Source organism: Theobroma cacao, chromosome 8, assembly GCF_053813885.1.
Source record: "Theobroma cacao isolate CCN51 chromosome 8, ASM5381388v1, whole genome shotgun sequence".
In the NCBI taxonomy this organism is placed as follows: Eukaryota; Viridiplantae; Streptophyta; class Magnoliopsida; order Malvales; family Malvaceae; genus Theobroma; species Theobroma cacao.
In genome coordinates this window covers 8,876,719-8,896,765 of record NC_142646.1, presented here as the reverse complement: position 1 = coordinate 8,896,765, position 20,047 = coordinate 8,876,719, and the positions used below count along the sequence as shown (strand labels likewise).

At 33.7% G+C, this 20,047-nt stretch overlaps 2 protein-coding genes across 2 annotated transcripts; one reads left to right on the top strand and one right to left on the bottom strand.

The window, feature by feature from the left end:
- The first annotated feature begins 3,109 nt into the window (after positions 1-3,109).
- On the top strand, positions 3,110-5,640 carry LOC18592528 (alcohol dehydrogenase 1). The gene is made up of 10 exons (XM_007019317.3): positions 3,110-3,319; positions 3,448-3,584; positions 3,691-3,737; positions 3,822-4,147; positions 4,244-4,326; positions 4,427-4,502; positions 4,704-4,765; positions 4,839-4,934; positions 5,068-5,229; positions 5,320-5,640. Exons 1-10 carry the CDS (start codon positions 3,283-3,285, stop codon positions 5,431-5,433), a joined length of 1,140 nt encoding a protein of 379 aa, XP_007019379.3. The 5' UTR covers positions 3,110-3,282; the 3' UTR covers positions 5,434-5,640.
- Positions 5,641-5,997: 357 nt separating this feature from the next.
- On the bottom strand, positions 5,998-13,820 carry GTA2 (global transcription factor group A2). Its single transcript, XM_018125961.2, has 22 exons — positions 13,355-13,820; positions 11,256-11,494; positions 10,988-11,134; positions 10,738-10,896; positions 10,571-10,654; positions 10,317-10,387; positions 9,849-10,206; positions 9,583-9,738; positions 9,406-9,503; positions 9,277-9,325; positions 9,046-9,198; positions 8,817-8,960; positions 8,633-8,726; positions 8,330-8,491; positions 8,200-8,248; positions 8,006-8,100; positions 7,812-7,890; positions 7,658-7,712; positions 7,425-7,542; positions 7,203-7,346; positions 6,701-6,798; positions 5,998-6,310 (listed from the first exon to the last, which is right to left on the bottom strand). Exons 1-22 carry the CDS (start codon positions 13,686-13,688, stop codon positions 6,071-6,073), a joined length of 3,126 nt encoding a protein of 1,041 aa, XP_017981450.2. The 5' UTR covers positions 13,689-13,820; the 3' UTR covers positions 5,998-6,070.
- Between the last annotated feature and the right edge of the window lie 6,227 nt (positions 13,821-20,047).

Genomic DNA, 20,047 nt, shown 5'->3' with positions numbered 1-20,047 from the left:
CCATTGATGGGACTTTTCCAGGGAACTTGCGAAGGCAAGTTCTCTCAAACAAAATTCCTAAGATGAAAGAGTATTTTCATGTCCCACCAATATGATAAGAGGGTTCGAAGAATATCTTCAATAAAAAGCTTTTGCTCATATTAAGGTTTGCATTCATGAAAATATTGTTTTTACTTGCAAATGACTACTCCGATTATGGGATTTACTTGTTAAACTTGCAAATGTGAGTTTCTTGAGCATTTTCCTAGGTGAAAAAGTATCCTCGAATTTTACCAGTATGATGGGAGGATTTAGAAAATATCCTCAATAAAAGGTTTTCATTCAGCATTATCTAGATTTAAGCTATGTATTTTATAATTGCATCATGTGCACGTCACACCCAAAAAATTGAATAAAATACATTTAATTTATTAATAAAATAAAGAATAAAATAAATAAACAATGATTAAGGAGACACAAGAATAAAATTAAAAATTAAAGCTTAAATAGGATAACATATGATTAGATGGTATTATTCGTACAACGAGCGCCACGAGAGTGCTAACATTTTCTCGTGCGTAACCGTACTTCCAAACCTAACTCTAAAATGCACAAACCAGATTTTGTTCTTTAGACGAATTTAAAATCAATTTATGATCTTATTGAATAAAACTAATTTAGGTGACTAATCACACGTAGACAAAAAAGATTGGTGGCGACTTTTAAATTTTCACGTTTAGTGGTCGAGTTCCTGAACCCACGCGTTACGACAGATTCGTGAAACAAACGCAAGTTTTATATGTAAAAGTTAAAATAATAACGGAAGTATGAGTATCATGGCTTTGCATAAAAGGATATGGATTGTTTGTAATAAGCTAAGAAAGAATGCCATCCGAAGAAAAGTATGCAAAGGGTTTGGAAAATAGAAAGACTAAATTTAGGAATAATTCAATATTGTAGTTTGACTAAATTTGAGGTCAATTATTATTAAGAAAAAGATCTGTAAACAACTATGCAAAGTATATATATAGAGTAGCTACTAGTACTTTAATGTTACACAACAAAGAGGATCGATCTTAAATCAACAATATTATGATGATAAAGGAAGAAGATGGCAACATTTGTTTACTCCAAAGTAAATCAACTTGGAAAATTGTTAGTCAATGTAATTAGGAGCATCAATACTAATTATGGAAACAGGATCATTTACGTTTGGCATCGAATTCAAATTTTTTTTTGAATTATTCAATAAATCCTAAATAAATCTTTATTGAAATTCACGTATTTTTATTTTAGATTAAATAGCTATCAATCGTTAATCATAAAAACTTATTCAACTCAAAATAAAATTATAAAAATTTGATGAATACAATATAAAAATAAAAACATATGTAAATTCTTTGAAATAATTCAAGAGCTTTTTAAACCATTATTTTTTTAATTTTTTATAAATTACGTTACACAGATATAACTCTAAAAACAATCTAAAACTGAAATAGTGGTCTAAGACTGATGCATCTCCTCACTAACAACATTTCTTGGTTTTACAGGACACTTACATATGTTCGAAATAATCTGATGAAAACACAGAAAATGGGTTAAAAACTAGCTTCAAGACGTGTTATAAGGGTCATTGTTTTTAAGACTTGATTTGTCCTCATCAATTTCCTTTTATGGTAGATACTTCATAATTTATTGTTATTGATCTTAACCAATACATAGTAATTAATTGTATTATTGATAATTATAAACTCCAAATAATTATCAAGTCATTTTCAACTTGGTGAACCATCCAAATATTGTTTAGGTTTTGGGAATAAAACAGCCTTGCCTTTGTTTCAAATCCCAGCTGGCTTTGATAGAAGGGTTTCTTGTTATTAAACAAGTGTTTTAAGACTGCTTTTTTTAATTATTAACTTGTTAAAGTGAATTACTATAATTAATGCAAAAATGTTACTATAAATATAACTTTAATAACACTCATTATCAAAAGTACTAGAAAATTGCTAATGAATTAAGCAACTGTTTTGGTCCTTTCCCTCTCTCAACACTCAATACCAATCATAATTAGATACAAACACTTGACATTACAGCATATTAATGCATTTAATAATTGGGCATAAGCCTTCCATAAATGGCAATTTTTGGATGGTATTGTTTATTTGGTATTGCTTAAAAGTTAGAAAAAGCCTGCCATTGAGAATACTAAATTTGGAATCATCAAATTCATCGGGTGGTTTTTCTAAAATTTCATGAAGGGAAAATAGAGGGCAAACACCATGCCTGGGAATAAGCCAACAGCTAGCCTAACCTAACAACCTGTAAATTTTAAGCCACCAACTATACTTAATTAACAACTCAATTAGTAAGAGTTGTAGACTTGTATCTAATTAATGTCAAGAATTTGTAGGTAATACAATTGTTAATTAGAGAAGAGGCTGAATTCCATCATTCTTTCTATGTTTTGGTTATGTGATGATTTTCCCAATTTAATTATAGTAATAAATAAATAAATAAATAAATAAAAGATGAATTAAAGAAATCCTGAAGGTGAAAAAGTATATAGAGTTATTATATGAGGTGACAACAAAGAATGGGCTAAATAACTTTTAATCTTTCTCTAATCATATCTTTTTTTAACGTTCACTAATAATTTATATATGAATATATTGATCCCAAACATATATTATTAATAATTCTAAGGTCGAAGGGTATTTATAAACCAATCTTTTCATTATATAATAATAATGCCTTTGTTCTTTCTTTTTATTTTGGGGGTGTAAAACCTTCGATTTCATTAATAATTCAGGGAAGATAAAGCAGTGAGTTTTGGAAAATACAGAGCTAGAGATGATGATTTTGCATTTATAATGAATGACTGAAATAAAGAAGTGAACAAAGAGAAGCTATTGATCACTATATTGCATCAGTAATTGTCAAATAGATATATAAAAAAAAATCAACAGTAAATTAAACCCCCGGAAACTAGAATCTGGGCATCGCCTGTACGTTGTAATTTGTTTCGTGGTAAAGTACTTTGAAAAGTCTTAACTGTTGCTAGGAACTAAAATCTATGTTTTTATTTTTGAACCATAAACATGTAGGATTACATACTAACTATTCACTTCACCTTCAAATATTCCCTCTAGCCTAGGCATAAAGCTTTAAATATCTCCACAAACTGCTATCACATTCCACCAAGAACAAAACCGATCACGGCTCCAAAACAACCTTTTAGAGTGACCTTGAAACTTTAACTTGTATATTTTCTTAAATCTTTTTACAAAGGGAAGAAGATCAAAGATGTCGAGCACTGCCTCTCAGGTGATACGCTGCAAAGGTACTTAATGCAAATGCAGAGAACTAGTCTAGTCTGTTCTTTTACTCATCTCATTTCCAAGTTATTTTCTTTTTCTATTATATATTTTTTCTGATATTTAATTACTGTTTAAAAAAAAATTAATGCAGCTGCTGTGGCATGGGAGTCCGGGAAACCACTGGTGATACAAGAAGTAGAGGTGGCACCACCGCAGGCAAGTGAAGTTCGTTTGAAAATTCTTTTTACCTCTTTGTGCCATACTGATGTCTACTTCTGGGAAGCCAAGGTAACAGCCTCCACATCAATTACAAACATAAAACCCTAGAATTTTCTTTCCACCAATTCAAGTTTAACATCGTATTAACCATAAGGAGTTTCTATCTATCATGCAGGGTCAGAACCCATTATTTCCTAGGATTTATGGCCATGAAGCAGGCGGGTAGGCAATCTCAGCCGGCTAATTCTTTTGTATATTGCAGTAGTTTCACGTTCATTGATTTCTAAGATTTCATGGATGATTCAGGATTGTGGAGAGTGTTGGTGAATGTGTGACAGAACTCAAACCTGGTGACCATGTCCTGCCTGTGTTCACAGGGGAATGCATGGATTGTGCTCACTGCAAATCAGAAGAGAGCAACATGTGTGACTTGCTCAGGGTTAACACTGACAGGGGTGTAATGCTTAACGATGAGAAAACAAGATTTTCAATCAATGGGAAGCCTATTTACCATTTTGTTGGGACTTCCACTTTCAGTGAGTACACTGTGGTTCACGCTGGCTGTGTTGCCAAGATCAACCCCTTGGCTTCTCTTGACAAAGTTTGTGTTCTCAGCTGTGGAATATCCACAGGTACGGAGACGTCTAACCCTATTATACGAATTCTGTTAATTACTTGGCGGATGATGGATTCCAACTTAAATTTTTGGTTCGTTTGCTCTTCTGTAGGACTGGGTGCTACTCTTAATGTTGCAAAACCTCCCAAGGGCTCAACGGTGGCTGTCTTTGGATTGGGAGCCGTGGGACTTGCAGTGAGCATCTCTCTCTGCCATATATACATAAATCTTTTGCATTTCATTATCAGATGTTTTAAGACCACACATGAATTTTGTGGTGTTTATATGTAATTAGGCTGCTGAAGGGGCCAGGATTGCTGGTGCTTCAAGGATTATTGGTGTTGATATTAACTCAAATAGATTTGAAGGAGGTAAGGACCATGTTGCATTTCTTTAGCCAGTTAGTTGCTGGCTCTAGTTCAACACAAATTCTTTTCATTAATATATATTGTCTTCGACAATTCGAGTAATTATCAAATTAATTTAAGAGAAGGTATTAACACATCAGTATATGTATCAGTGTGCAGAGGACCCTCACATGTTTCTGAGATTCTCAGTTTTTGTTTTTTCAGCAAAGAAATTTGGCGTGACAGAGTTTGTGAACCCAAAAGACTACAAGAAGCCAGTTCAGGAGGTCTGTCTCTGAGCTTTTCCTTTCTGGTTTGAAATGATATTCGCGTAGTCGCTTAGCTACATTTGCTTGTCAGGTGATTGCTGAGATAACCGATGGTGGAGTGGACAGAAGCATTGAATGTACTGGAAATGTGGATGCTATGATCTCTGCATTTGAATGTGTCCATGATGTACGTTCCCAAAGACTTCATTTCTTAATTCTCATCCAACATATATTTGATGCCCGCTGCAATATCTCGTTATGGTTACATAAAAAGGATTATTAGTGTCAAACACTAACCAAATTCCAAACGGTGAATTCAGGGCTGGGGTGTTGCTGTTCTTGTGGGGGTGCCACACAAAGATGCTGTGTTCAAGACTCACCCCATAAATTTGTTGAATGAGAGGACTCTCAAAGGTACCTTCTTCGGGAACTACAAACCCCGTTCCGATCTTCCGTCAGTGGTGGAAAAGTACATGAGCAAGGTAAACCGGTTGTGATGAAGTTAATTAATGGATTCAAACCTTGAGTAAACTTGATGATAACTCATGGACCAATTATTTTCAACGCTGCAGGAACTTGAACTAGAGAAATTCATAACACACTCAGTCCCATTCTCTGAGATCAACAAGGCTTTTGAATACATGCTTAAAGGCGAAGGCCTTCGATGCATCATCCGTATGGAGTAGAGGTAGAACAGCGAGAGCGTGAAAAGGAGTCAATAAAACGTCGTCAGTCTTTACGACATTTGTGTGCTTCAATATCTCAGTGTCAAATGTTTGTTATGGCCTCTGAGTAGAGCATGTTAAAATCCTGGTTTTATGCACATGGATGCTAAATACTACTTAACTATTAATAAATCCCACCTGCAAGTATCATCCATTGGTTTTGGTTTCGATTTTCTTTTCTAGTTATAATAAAAATACAAATCGAGGGAAGCAGAGAATAGGTTGAATAAGTTTCTCTACACCTTCTATAGACCGTAAACATTCAATCCTTGCCAAATCACTCAGCATCCTCAAACTCATCTTCCATACAATCAAATTCAGGTTTATGATACCTGCATACCATACTATACTATACTCCCTCAACCTCTATGGAACACAGCAATGCTGATAAAATCCATGGGTTAAACTTGTCCGCTACTTGCACTGAATTTTGAGCATTGAGAGTTGTATCAGACAGACATGCGGGTTTTGCACATGTGCACATGCAGATAGAGAGCGAGCTATAACATGAATTTTCTCACAAACTTTGCTCAAAACTAATAAATAATAATAATAAAAATAATATACATTGTTAATTTTAATTTTATTTCCAAGTTGATCATGGTAATTTTGCTAGTATAACCAAGTCCAATATCTTGACATCAAGACTGTCATCTATCCTTACAATGCCATCCGTTCCATCCACACCAATTAACTTGCCAGTAACACCACGTAGTGAGCCACCCATTATTTTGATCTTGTCTGATTTCCTTGGTGCTACTATTTCCATCTCACTGGGAAGGGCAATTACTGTATCACCGCTACCATTTGACCCAAGGGCCACCTTACAGGAGCCATCCTGTATCATCATGGACCATCAATTCATTATCAAATATATCATTTTCTTTATAACAAGTTATTGAGACACTCCAACTAGAGTCAACAACTGCTACAATTGCTGTGGTTTCAACAATAACTTGGTCAAATTACAGAAGACACGATAAGAAAACTGGACTGAGGCTAACTGCAATTATTTCATGAAGGAAATCTGTGGATGGTGTGTGCACCTTCACTACATATATTTATTTGGAATACAATCATTAAGACAATTATGTAATTGTAATCAAAAGTAAACCAAAATTATTCCCAATTGTCCAATGCTAAAATGATAGTTGATATCATATCACATGGGAAATGTGAAATGTAGAAGCAAAAAAAAATAACATTAACAAATTGATGCAAGACATACCGGAAGCACCTCTTGGATAACTCCAAGAGTCTCATCTCCAGATTTGCGCACATTGACCAAAATATCTGGCATGAACCATGGTCCTTCGTTGTCAGTACCTGCAAACAGCCGGATGTTAAATTGGAATTTACAGTTTGGCTTTTCTTTTACTTTTTTAAAAATTTAGAACTGCAATTGAGGAAATAACTCCAGATAAACTTAAGGCACTCAACAAATCCCACAGAAGTACTCAGACTTAGCTTATTCAGTAATAACTATCCAAAGATGGATTCCAAGGTTCACATGAGAAAACTAAATAAAAAAAGAAACATTCTTAAAAAATTCCTGAAGAAGACACACGTCAGGTTAAATTCATCAAGATTTCGCACCAAAACATTTCTAATATAAAAGAAACAAATTAATTAAATGACAGACAATATTTGGATCCTGTAAAATATCCAAGTCCATGGCCTAGATGAAGAAAGTTTTCTAAAAGCAACAGGTGAGGAACTAGAAATAGCACCTATAACAGGAGACATAATATCAAGACCACCAGTTCCTGGTGTCATTGGCTGCCCTCCAGGTGTACCAGGAATATAGGATCCCGAGCTTGGAGTCATAGGCTGCCCACTGGGGGTTGATGGCATATAAGGGCTTGGAGCATTGGCTGCAAGAAACATACAATATGAGTAACAGTAAACAATACTAAAACATATAAGTAGCCAAAATTAGGATAAACAACTACCATAAGCTGAACTGCTATCCCTTGGTGTTCCAGCCTCACTATAATTACCACCAGGAGTACTAGCCCAACCTGAACCAGGAGTAGGTGCTTCATATGCTCTTGAAGGAGGACTTCCTGGCTGAAAAGAACAGCATTAACGTTATTTTAAAAACAAAGAACCAAATTCAAAATAAATACAAAATGAAAAAATTAGCTATCTTGCTGATAGCACCAAATTATGCAAGAATCCTAACCTGATATTGTGGACTAGTACCCCAAGAGGCAGGGTTTCCTTCTTCCCAATTATCCCTATTTTGCAGTCATAACAAAACAACAAGTTGTTAATCACAGCATAAATTTAAAGAATTAAGGCAGGATGTTCTAGATAAACAGAATCTACTAAAAAACCTGGGTGGGCTCATTGGTGCATAAGGATTCCAGGCCCTGTCACGCATAGGTGTTCTCATGCCATCATGGATAGGTGTCGCTGCAGAGAACATAAATGTAACTGAATTATTAACATTATTTTACTACATAACAATATCAATTATTAATGGAAGTATCCACACTTTAAATGGCTAAATGCATTAAAAAAACAATACCTCCAGCATCTCTCATAGGAGTCATGTATGGATGTAATGGAGTTCGTGAAGGGTGCATAGGAGTTTCACTTCCCATACCATATCGGGATGTATCGCTAGTGAAACAATATAAACATGCAACATCAGAGAGATATAACAAGAGGATTTTCATAGTCAAAGAATCACAAAAGGAATTTCAAAGAAGTCATATTTACCGGTAGGGTGTAGAAATAACCACATTATCAGATATAAAGTTGCGATCAACTGCAGAAATGAACAATTTTTGTAAGCCATAAAGATACTAAAGCGAAGGAGAAAACATTTTGAACATTAACCTGGACTTGCCTGTAACAACCTTCATTTGAGACTCCAACTCAACTCGAACTGATTGACCTTTAATATCTACAACACGTCCACGGTAACCCTTGAAAGGGCCCTGGCGAATTTTCACCGTAGTACCAACCAAAGCATCATGCCCTCCTCTTCCACCTCTGTGCCTCCCTCCAGCTGTTTTAAACAGGGAAAGTTAATAGCATCAACCTTCTCATAAATGTAATCACTTAACCTCTAGAAAATAATAAGTCAAAGAAATTCAATAACCATAAAATTTTGTACAAACAAAAATTAATAAGACCGTCAGCAACATACTATCAAAAGGAGGACCTCCCCTAGAAAATTTCCTTGGTGATGGTGGTATACGGGGTGGAGTCTTGAAGCCTCCAAATCTTGAGAAAGATTCACCCTAAACAAATGAATCAAGTACATTAGCCTTCATATGGAATGGAAATTATACATGAACAAACCACAAAAATAAGAACGGAAAAAGACTTACATTTCTGTCACCATTCGATCGTGATCCTCCCACTATACAACAAGAATCAGCTTTAGCACATATAAAGCCAGCATGTTCAAGGTGATGTCGATCATAGACGAACAAGACTCCTTTATATATGTGCTCTACAGGGCCTTGTTTTCCCTAATATGATAGGAAAGGACAGTTTGTAAACTATAAACTCATAAACTAACTAATAAGACAACTAAATTAGAAATGAGAATCTTACTTTACAAGGACCCTCAAGGATCCTAACCACATCCTTCACAGAAACAGTATTTCTATATCTGTCTTGCACATTAAATTTCTTCTCAAGCTTGCATTTTATTTCCCTCAATTTTACAAGAGAAACCTCTGGTCTCTCTGGAACCCCCTTAAGAACCTAAAAGAAAGTAAAAGACTCAGAAAACATTCAAAAGAGGAGCACTGAAAATCTGGCCATCTAGGAGAGATTATTCACCTGAAAAGCCTCACTTTCTACACGTATAATTACACCAAAGCTATTGTTACTGCACCAATATAATGCATAAGTTAGGACCTCAATTAACTAAGGACTGTGAGCCAAATTCTTCATCAAAAATCTACTTACTCTAGTAGCACAAGGTCATGAAGCTCATACTCTCCAATTTTTGTAACACCAGTAGTTACTTCAGAGCTCTCAACAACATCATCAGCAAAAACACGGATCTGATAAAACAAATGCCAATTATTTTTCCACTATGATATTTCTTAGATCAGGACCAGACTTCAAAGATGTATCACTCACATGTTCTTTGGTCGTATCGGATAAAATGATGAGCACATGCTGCTCAACCTTGACAACCATACCAGTTGCACCTTCCTTTGTCCCAGACACAACCTTCACGTGATTCCCAGGCTCAAAGTACTTACACAGCTCTTTTTCATTAACAGCAAGAGTTTTCTGCAAAACATCACCAAAGGCCAAGTATGTCCTAGCAATAAGGAATCTTATATGCACACCAGGGATTAAAGACTTGAATTAAAGAATACCAATTATGACTGAATTCTTACAGGAAGGCCTTTCATTTCTGGTCTGATATGGACATTCTCTTCCTCAACCTTTTCAACCCATCCCTTTAAATTTTTCAGATCTCCCTTGACAACAATAACAGCATCACCCTTCATGAAATGGCCTTTCTTCCTGTTTGCAAACAATGTTGACAAACCAACCATTTCACTTTCTCCATTCTCGCTAGGTGTCCGAAACTTTTCAAGTTCATCAAAAGTTGGTTTAATGTTCTGAGCACTAATTGACTTCATTGACACTGTTTTGTACAAGAACCCATCTTTAAACAACATGCCACCGATATTCTCAAAGTAATCACCAGTCATTGGATCTCGTCTGCGCTCTACACGAATATGAAGTTCCCTAGACAAAAATGAAAAAACAAAAAATATTGAGGCATGAGAACTAAGTTATTATGAAGCAAATAAAATGTGGTAGATTTTCCACAAGAGGTCAAAATCATTTAAGACTACCTAGCTTCATCAACATTCATAAAACGAGGAGGAGGGACAAAGGCTTTCTTCTTTGCAACTTCTCTTCCTTCCTGTGTGAAATAGTAGAAGAGTAGATCAGGGACAAAGGGACCAGGAAAGTGAGCCAAATAGTTAATACTAAATCAGCTTATTCTATACATGCATAAGAAGATAAAGACAAATTTTTATTATAAAGTTTTAACATGTGCAATCCACAAGATAAGCACCTAAAAAATATGCAATCAAATTCATACCAGTTTATTCGCCAGAGCCTGTAAGTCAATCCTAGGAATCAATTTTACAGTGACTCTTTGCCGCACATTATCCACATCAACTACCTATAAAATGGAAATTACAAGGTCAGGCTATTATATTTAGAAAGACAATAATTCATGAAAATGGCAAAGGACATTAAACATACTTGAGCAAGATCACCCTTATATGTCCCGATCTTCATCCTGACCCAGGTATCTCTTGAAAGATCAATCGCTTTGCTTTCAACTGATAAAACATCAGTCATTTCTTTTATTGGAACAAGCATAATCTTTGTTGCAAATATATTTCGTAGACCCTTGACAGCCTGAAGCAGATCAAAATTGATCAACACAAATATGCGTAGACATCTAAAGCTAAGCCACTCATCAAAAGCAAAAGCAGCAATAATGACATACCTCCCTCACATGGGCTTCCTTGTCTGCTTCAATATAAATATAGTTCTTGAGGTGATCAAGAGCAATAACAGACCTGATTTGCAATTCAGATCCTTTATCGATGTATTTCTGCATGAGGCAAACTGCTGTCTCTCGTTCACGACCAATCTAGCATGCATAAACATGAACTTCGTTAACATTCCATGACAAATGTCCCAATGAACATTAACCATTAATGCACAAAAACAAAATTCCAAAACTTAAGTTGCACAGGAAATCATTATCATACCGCACATTTCACCATCCACAGCTTTGGATCCCTTACTGATGGCAAAAGTGCTTGCTGCTCCACTTCAGTTGTCTCCTCGTCATATTCAGTGTGACTTGATCTGGCATACCTAGCCTGAATGCTTCTCTCAAGAGCTTCAACATCTTCTTGCTCATCTTCCCGGAGAGGTAATGGGCGACGGTGCAGCCTTCTACCAACATCCTCATCAGGTAGATCAGCTCCATTATCAACTATGAAGTCTGCATTTGCAGTTATCAATTTATCAGCAACATACAGATAATTGAGGATAAAACAACAGGCAAGAATAGAAGATTCAACAGAGATCACCATATTCAGATATGCCATCAAAGTATTCCACACTCATTTATCGGTGAAGTAGCTTTCTATGGGACAAATCCCATAAAAGTTACCAGTCACATAAATGTGTTGGTTACGAAATGCCTCTTCAGCCAATCTAAACCACATTTATCTTTTTGGCTTAGAACAGAGTGTGTGAGATAATTGAAAGCAATATTATTATGGCAAAACATTGAAAAGAGGAAGTAAAAAGGACACCAACAATGAGATTCATATGCGTGGCTTCCAGAGATATTTTCTAACCAAGCTATTGCTACTGCACTACCTTGTTATAACCAATAGATTTTGGGAAAAATTGACAAATATGGTCACCAAAAGATTCTCAAGCACAATACGCTAAAACCTATGAAGCTTTAAAAAAGGGCTAATTTGAAAAAAAAAAACGAAGGACAAAAAAAAAAGTTAACCTGGAAAATTTAGATTGAGTAAATTAAATTTTATAACAATGTGGAATTCTTAGAATTTGCAGAGCATCAGATGCAAAGTATCCCAACACAGGTACAAATGCAACAGAACTGTCAACAGAGTGAATCAAGAACTATGCAGAAATGAAAGTTTTTTTCTGCCATGCCTAGCATACAAAAAACTGTGAGGTCAATGAATGAAGGAATAATTCTTGACGGCAGGTTTGGAATAAAAGATAGTCGAAAGCTAGGAGCTTCTTGAGATTTTTAGAATTACAAAATTAGCAAATTTTCAGATTGAACATTAAATTTTATAACAACAAAGAGGAATTCCTAGATTTTGTGGCACATCAGGTGCTAAGTATCCCAACAAAGGTACAAATTAAACAGAACCATCATACAAATAACTGTGGGATCATTGTAATGAAGGGTAGTTCTTCACAGCCAAGTTCAAAAAACAAATGTTTGATAAGTATAAGCTCATTGAGAATCATATAATTACAACAGTAGGATTATCAACGCCACTCCTGCTGTTCAATCCCACTATCATGAATAACAATATCCAAAATAACAGTCTGATAAGTGCATACATATAAGCCGAAATACAGACAACTAAATGCGCATCTCCTTATTTAACCAAATTTGTAGGAATACATGCCTTTCTAGAAATTTCATGAGTGAGACGCAAAATGAATCGGATAAGAAATTCAGAGAGATATAAGGTTCAAATGCATAAATCTACAATGTAAACATTTAATGACTTTCATAACAACTACATAATCAAAACCTAATGCTAGTAATGCTGCATTACTATATGCCACCAACACCAATTTTCACTTTGAGAATTTTAAGAATTGCCAGCATTCAATAAATACCCCCTATAAATGAGTATGAATTTGTTAGCAGTTACTCCATAGGAAATACACATGTCATTTACACAACTGGAATGCAAAATATGTCATCCTTCAGCGAAAACAAACAAGGAAAAGAAACTACTTCTAATTCTCAATTACAAAAACCTGCTAGTAAAAAAAAAACACACTCTGAAATTTCCAAATGTATCAATTCAAAAAATCTTCACAAGATGGTAGCACTATATTCATGTTAAAGAATTAAAAAAAAAAAAAGGTATATAATTGCAACATCCAAAAATACAATATTGGTCCAGCTTAAGCTTTGAAACTAGTTTCTAAAAAAATTAAATTTGAATTATCCCCACATATTCTCGATTCAATCACATTAATTATCACTTTTTTTCCACTTCATTACTAATTTCCATATCGCCAATCATCCAAATTTCCAACGATGAATGAAACAAAAGAAGGCAGGTTAAATTACCGTCTTCTCCCTCGTCCTCTTCCTCTTCATCGTCGCTATCGACCTGTGCTTCAAGATCAAAAAACTGAGAGCCGCTACGCGGAGCCTTGTTCTGTCGTCTCCCACCACGACCACCACCATAACCCTCATCGTCATCATCTTCATCTTCCTCATCATCTTCCTCCGCCACGTCATCGATAAAATCAGATCTCCGCCGCTTCCTACTGGAACCGCCACCGCCCCTCCCTTCATCTTCGTCCTCGTCGTAATCCTCGTCGTCCAACAGCTGGTCATCTTCATCTTCGTAGTCTTCGTCTTCCACGTCATCATCTTCCTCGTCTCTTCGTCTCACCATCGCAGCAACTCGATCGAGGCTCCGAGGGTCTTTTTTTTTTTCTTTTTTATTATAGAGAAATGGAACCCTAGATTTGGGTGGGGAAGCTTAGGGACGTTTTTTTTAATTAGTCATAAAGGTAACTGTAAAAAACAAAAATTATTAGAGAGGAAGAAAAAGGATACAAATACAATTCCCTCTTCCGACTTCCACATGAAGCGCGAGCTGGACTTTAATTGGGCCGACTTCCGGGTTTTGTAAAATCTTGCAACGATGGACCCGCCAAATAAAACGTCGTCGTTATTATTCATACGTATGCTACGGTGAGAGAGAGTTATTAATAATAAGACAATTATAATTGAAAGAGAATAAAATATAAAAGATAATTAATATTTCAGTTATATATAATTTAAAATTTGTAATATTAATCTATAAATCAATATTATTATAATTAAGAAAAACATTTTTATATATTTATAACTTAGATAAATTGTATTAATATAATAATAATAAATATTTAAAATGATAATTTAAAAAACCTAATAAACAAATATGATCATATTATCAACCAAAAAATTTTCATTATCCGTGCATTTATATATTACAAAATACATAGATGGATAGATCATATGTTGCATTTTATGAAGGAAGCATGACTAAAATAAAATTGATCAAAGTAAGTTGCATTTTAACTTTAATAATAATAATAATAATAATAGTAGTAATAAAATGTTTAAGTACAGAAAGCAAGCAATAATTTTGAAAACTTATAAAGTAAATAAAATATTTAAAATCATTTTGTTTCCAGTTTGATGCAATCTGAAGTAAATCAATGATGTCAACGCATAAAAGCATTGCCATGCTTTCTATTCATGGAAACTTAGGTTCACATCTACTGTTGTTTTGCCTTCCGCCCACTTTTAGACTATACTAATCATTATGACAATGTCTTAATTCAATTAATTTTTTTTTTTTGTGTGTGTACAAGATGGATCAAGCTTACTTTAATTAGCTTAAATAGATTGCAACTAAAGTTCCGTACTTTTTATGGAAAAATGTGGTAGTAATCAGTAGAGCTTTCCTTACGAGAAAAACGGGAATCTCCTACCCCGTTTTTGTGTCTTGTTAATGCTTCATGCTCAAACTACATCATCAAGAATTGATTAAATCCTCTTAATTAATTGAATAATTAAAATTTTATTAAACACTCAAAAGAAATCCTAAAAATATTTTTCCTTTTGTTTTTTAAAAGAGTAATAATTTTATTACTAGTTGTGGTAATCAAAATAAACTATGAACTTTTATAAATATAAAATGAAAATAGAACATAAAAATTAAAACCCCAAGATATGTTAAAATTACATTTTTATTGAACGTAACTTCTTCTTTCAAACATTTTCGAATAAAAAATAAAAAACAACCAACATATTATCAAAATTATTAAAGGACTCCATTAATTAATTCATCTAAATAGAAAATGTTATAACTGTTATAAAGATCTCATAAAAAAAGTATAATATCTAAAAAAAGTCTTTAAATTATTAAAAAAATTTCAAATAAGTTTTTATTATTTTTTTGTGTTCAATCAAGTCTCAATACTTTTATTTTAAGTTAAATAAGTTATTATATTTTTATTTTGAGTCAAATTAGTTCTTATTACTAATTGTTGACTTAATCAAAATATCATTTATTATTCTATATCATATGGTACTGACGTAACATATCAAAATGTTACTATTGATGATGACGTGGTATGCTAATATATCATAATTAATAATGATATGACATATTAATGTGTCATGATGACATGACCATATGATATTTTTTATTTTTTATATCAACGTTATGTCAATATCATGTGGATATAAAATTATAAGTAATATTTTTTATTAATAAAAATTAATAAACTATTAATTATAAGTACTTAATTGATAAAAATAAATTTTTTTTAACATGTTAAAGTATTTTTTTGAACCTTATGCCAAAAAAGAATTGCTCCTATACAGTTGCATAGACCACTCAAATTTTTCCATCAAGCTAACACAATTTAAATAACATTTTTAACAAAATTCATCAAACACTCGGTACTCATCAATCTTTACGTAGCAAACAATTGGATAAATAAAATTGAGGGAGAGCAAAACTTGTGAAAGGAAAGTGAAACTGTGAAAGCATGGAAGACTAGAATAAAGTAGTATTAAACCCAAGCGACGAGGTAGAAATAACAAAAAAAAAAAAAAGCAAAGATACCACATCAGAAAAAAAAAATCAAAGCAAAAAGGCTAGCAAGATATAGTACAAATTTTTTGTTTTTGGTAATATTGAATTGTTGATGTGTTATTTTTTATGTCTTTTACGTTCTCGAAAATTTTCAACAGTCCATTTTTTATATTTGATCTATTTTTCTATTAAATAAATAATAAAATGAGAAAAATGGTTAAATTATTCGAAAAGTCTTTATATTTAGACGTTTTTTTTAATTTAATTCTTTTACTAAAAATCACCACATTTTAATTTTAAAAATTATTTTAATTTAATTTTTTTAATATTTTTTATTTAAATTAATCATAATAATATTGAAATTATCAATGACATGATGCTGATGTAACATCAAATGTTGACATAACATGTGAAGTGGTTTGGGTCGCTGATGTGTAGTGCCATGCCACTCTCTTATTCATTTCCTTCGTTTCTCTTACCATGTCAGTTGTTATGTAAGGATCAGGCAAAACCACGTCTTGCCATGTTAGTGCCCTCCCTGACATGCCACGTGACATGTCTACGTGGCAAGAGAAAAGAAGGAACAGAATAAGAGAGTGATGTGGTATGGTCACATCACCTTGACATGCTCATGTAATATTGTCATATCTGTAACCCAAACCAACCTCACATGTCATGTCTGCATTTGGTATCATGTCAATGCCATGTCATTAATGTCATTGACATTGTTATAATCAATTTAAATGAAAAATATTAAAAGAATTCAATTAAAATAATTTTTAAAAGTAATAAATTAAAATATCATAATTTTAAATGGAGAAATTAAATTAAAAAAAATCTAAATACAGGAACTTTTCAATCTAAGTGTGGCTCTTTTGTTTTTTTATTTTTTAAATACATAGCATAAGCTCACACAAACAAGAGGCACAAGGGGGACGCGGGTAATTCCTATTTTTATGAGAATGTACACATGACACTTTTCTTTTTTGAGAAATGATAGGAATTCAAAACTTTAATTTAGAGGTGTAATTAGATTTATTGGGTTTTGTACATATTTAATATCTATCTTGACATATTTGAAGACCATGTCTTTTTTTTTAAACACCTACAACTTTTAATTTTCTAATTTAATACTGTTAATTTTAATAACTATTTATTTTTGACTAATTTGAATAAAAATATAATACTAAAATTTTAATATAAAATTATGAAAGTCCAAATATTTTATTAAAGTAGCAGTTGGACACACACGAATACATATGGACATTAATAAAGTATTCTATAAAATTAGTAATTGATATGTACAATAATTATTAAATATAAAAGGATATACAGAATTGTAGCTTTTAATTTATAACAACTTAGAATGGTTGATACATACAAAATTATAGAAAATGAAAATGAATAAATGCTATTAAGTTCCAAAAATAAATAAATGATGCAAATTTATGAATTATTATAATAAAAAAAATTCAATGCTACGTTGATATTGGCTTTGTTGAAAGGAGATTAAAAAAAAGGCAATGGTAATTTATTCTAAGTTAAATATCCAAATAAGTCTCTAAACTATGTCAAAAAAATCAATTCAATCTTTATCTTTTTACTGTGTTCAAATAAATCTCTGAACTTTTATTTCGAATCAAATAAGTCCCTCTCACTAACCGCTGACTAACTTTTATTAGTTAACGATATATGTGGCACTTTTATACCATATTATATGTGACTTGAAAGATGATGTGATGTTAAACATTGTTGATTAGGATTGAGTAAATGTGCAAAAAAGTAAGTACACTAATCCTAATCAATAATATTTAATGTCATGTTATCTGTCACGTAGTAGATGACATGGTATAAAAATGTTACATGTATCGTTAATTAATGAAAGTTAATCACTAGTTAGGGAGATAGGCTTATTTAACTCAAAATAAAAGTTTAGGGACTAATTTAAACGTAATAAAAAAATAAAGGCTGAAGTAATTTTTTTAACATAGTTCATAGGCTTATTTGGATATTTAACCTCTGTTCTACACATGATGCTGAAAGCTTTACAAAAGGTAAAAAGAAAAAGAGCCATTTATGGTTCCTACTTATTTTTTTTCTAACCACTGTACCCTTTACCCTTTTTAAGCTTTTCTTACTATTTTTTCTTTAAAAGTTATAAAAAAAAGAGGAAATTGTGAGAAAGAGACCTCGTGATAAGGTGATTTCAGAAATAACTATCCATATAAAGTTATCTGTTTCTAGCCAAAAATAAGCATGAGTAGACCAAAATGCCCTTAAAAAAATTGTTTCAAATAAATGCTCAGCTGTTTGAGCTATTTGCCTCCCGCTAGAGAGAAATAGAAAAAAATAAATAAATGCGTGCAACTGTTTAGGCTCGGTCATCTTTCTCTCTCAACTCTCTAAACTGTTTCAACTCTGGCAAGTCTCTGTTGAGCACCATCGTCATTGGGCTGTGGTCTATCTCTTAGCATCTGGCTACATTGTCGTAGATTAACAGACCCTATAGCATAGATGATATCAAGGTACCTGTTATTGGGTTTATTTATACAACACACTTAAATTTCTGAAACATTTGGTGTAAATTAGAAGATGGAATGGAAACATTGCCTAGAGTTGTTACACGCCATGCATCTATAACATGTATTAGAGTTATTTTAGCGTGTCACAGTTTTTCATGGCGTGTTGTGGGTTAACTAGTTTTTTGAGTTATTAGCGTGTCACGACTGTTCTTGGCATGTCGTGGGTTAATTGAATTTATGGGTTTTTGGCATGTCACGACTGTTCTTGGCGTGTCGTGGGTTAACTGGTTTTTTGGGTTTTTAGTGTGTCACGGCTATTGATGTAACGAGTTAGTAATTACAGTGATTGACGTGTCACGATACTGATGCATGACGTGTCACGATACTGATGCATGGCGTGTCACGATACTGATGCATGGCGTGTTACAACATTTGACGTTATATGCATGGCGTGTAACAACACGACAAACAAATTTTTTATCACGACATGTATTGTGTAAAATAATTTATAATAATTTTTTTGCTCCAAAATTTCAGTGGGGTTCCAATTGTGCGACTTGTGATAAGACAAGGTGGTTAGTGGGTGGATGGCAGTTACAAGGGTGGTGAGTCACGAATGCGGGGGTTAGGAGTGATTTGTCGTTTGTGGGCTTGATGAAGCTGGTTAAAGATGTTGTTGTGGTAAACTCAAAAATTGACGAGATTGAGTTACATGCACTGATCAGTACACCCGAAAAGCTATCACGGCCAATTATCAAGGACGATGAGGATGTTGCATTAATTTTGCTGGAATAGAGGAATGTTTGGGTTCTGTATGTCAGCATTAAGGGACGCCAAACAAATATTATGTCACATGAAGAAGTTGGACAACATGGTAATAAGCTCAATCAAAATGAGATTTACAATGCTTCACATATACCACAGCATTCTGTCCGTAACCCACAACAATGGCAATTGAGGTATGCATAAGAGTTTGTGCAGCTCGGTAGACAGATGACATTCACAGAATAGTTGGCTGCACAATTTCGATCAGGATGAGCATCAAACCAATTTCTTGCTTCTTTTGAACAAATGCAACGATCGGGTGAAACTATAAAGTGTGTAATGCCATTGTCAAATGAGAATACGATCGTTGAGGACAACAATGTGAGGTTGGAGGGTGACACTGCGACGCTAGAGGATAATACTGCATTTGATGAGGGAAATGAGGATTTGTTCGCTGTTGGTGAAGATAGATTTGATGACACTTCAGATGATGGGCTTGAACAATGGCAAGATGACAGTTCAGACGATGACTGCCTTTATGATAGTGACATTCCAATTTGTAATAATGTTGAAGGCGAAACGGAACCTGTTGGAGGTGTTAATGTAGGAGATGTTCAGTGTGATGACCCATATACAATAACCCCATCGCTAGTGAGAATAGGATTCGTTCCCTTGATACATTGCTCAATCACAATGATCAGGAAAGGGGAAATGCAGAGATATCTCGTACGTGGGTAATTGCAGGTGTAGAAAGGTTCTCCTTCCAAACAATTACCACTAAGGAGTCGACATGTGTCGAAGATCGCTTATACAAAGGAATAATGTCTTCGTCGAAGGCTGAGTTGAAACGAGCTTTGAACATGTTGGTTATAA

Coding starts and splice junctions, on each gene's coding strand:
- LOC18592528 (XM_007019317.3), top strand. CDS start 3,283: ATGTCGAGCACTGCCTCTCAGGTGATACGCTGCAAAG. Junction 4,935..5,067: donor CATTTGAATGTGTCCATGAT/GTACGTTCCCAA, acceptor CGGTGAATTCAG/GGCTGGGGTGTTGCTGTTCT. Junction 5,230..5,319: donor TGGAAAAGTACATGAGCAAG/GTAAACCGGTTG, acceptor TCAACGCTGCAG/GAACTTGAACTAGAGAAATT.
- GTA2 (XM_018125961.2), bottom strand. CDS start 13,688: ATGGTGAGACGAAGAGACGAGGAAGATGATGACGTGGAAGACGAAGAC. Junction 11,135..11,255: donor TGTGGATGGTGAAATGTGCG/GTATGATAATGA, acceptor TATGCATGCTAG/ATTGGTCGTGAACGAGAGAC. Junction 10,207..10,316: donor ATGAATGTTGATGAAGCTAG/GTAGTCTTAAAT, acceptor ATTTTTGTCTAG/GGAACTTCATATTCGTGTAG.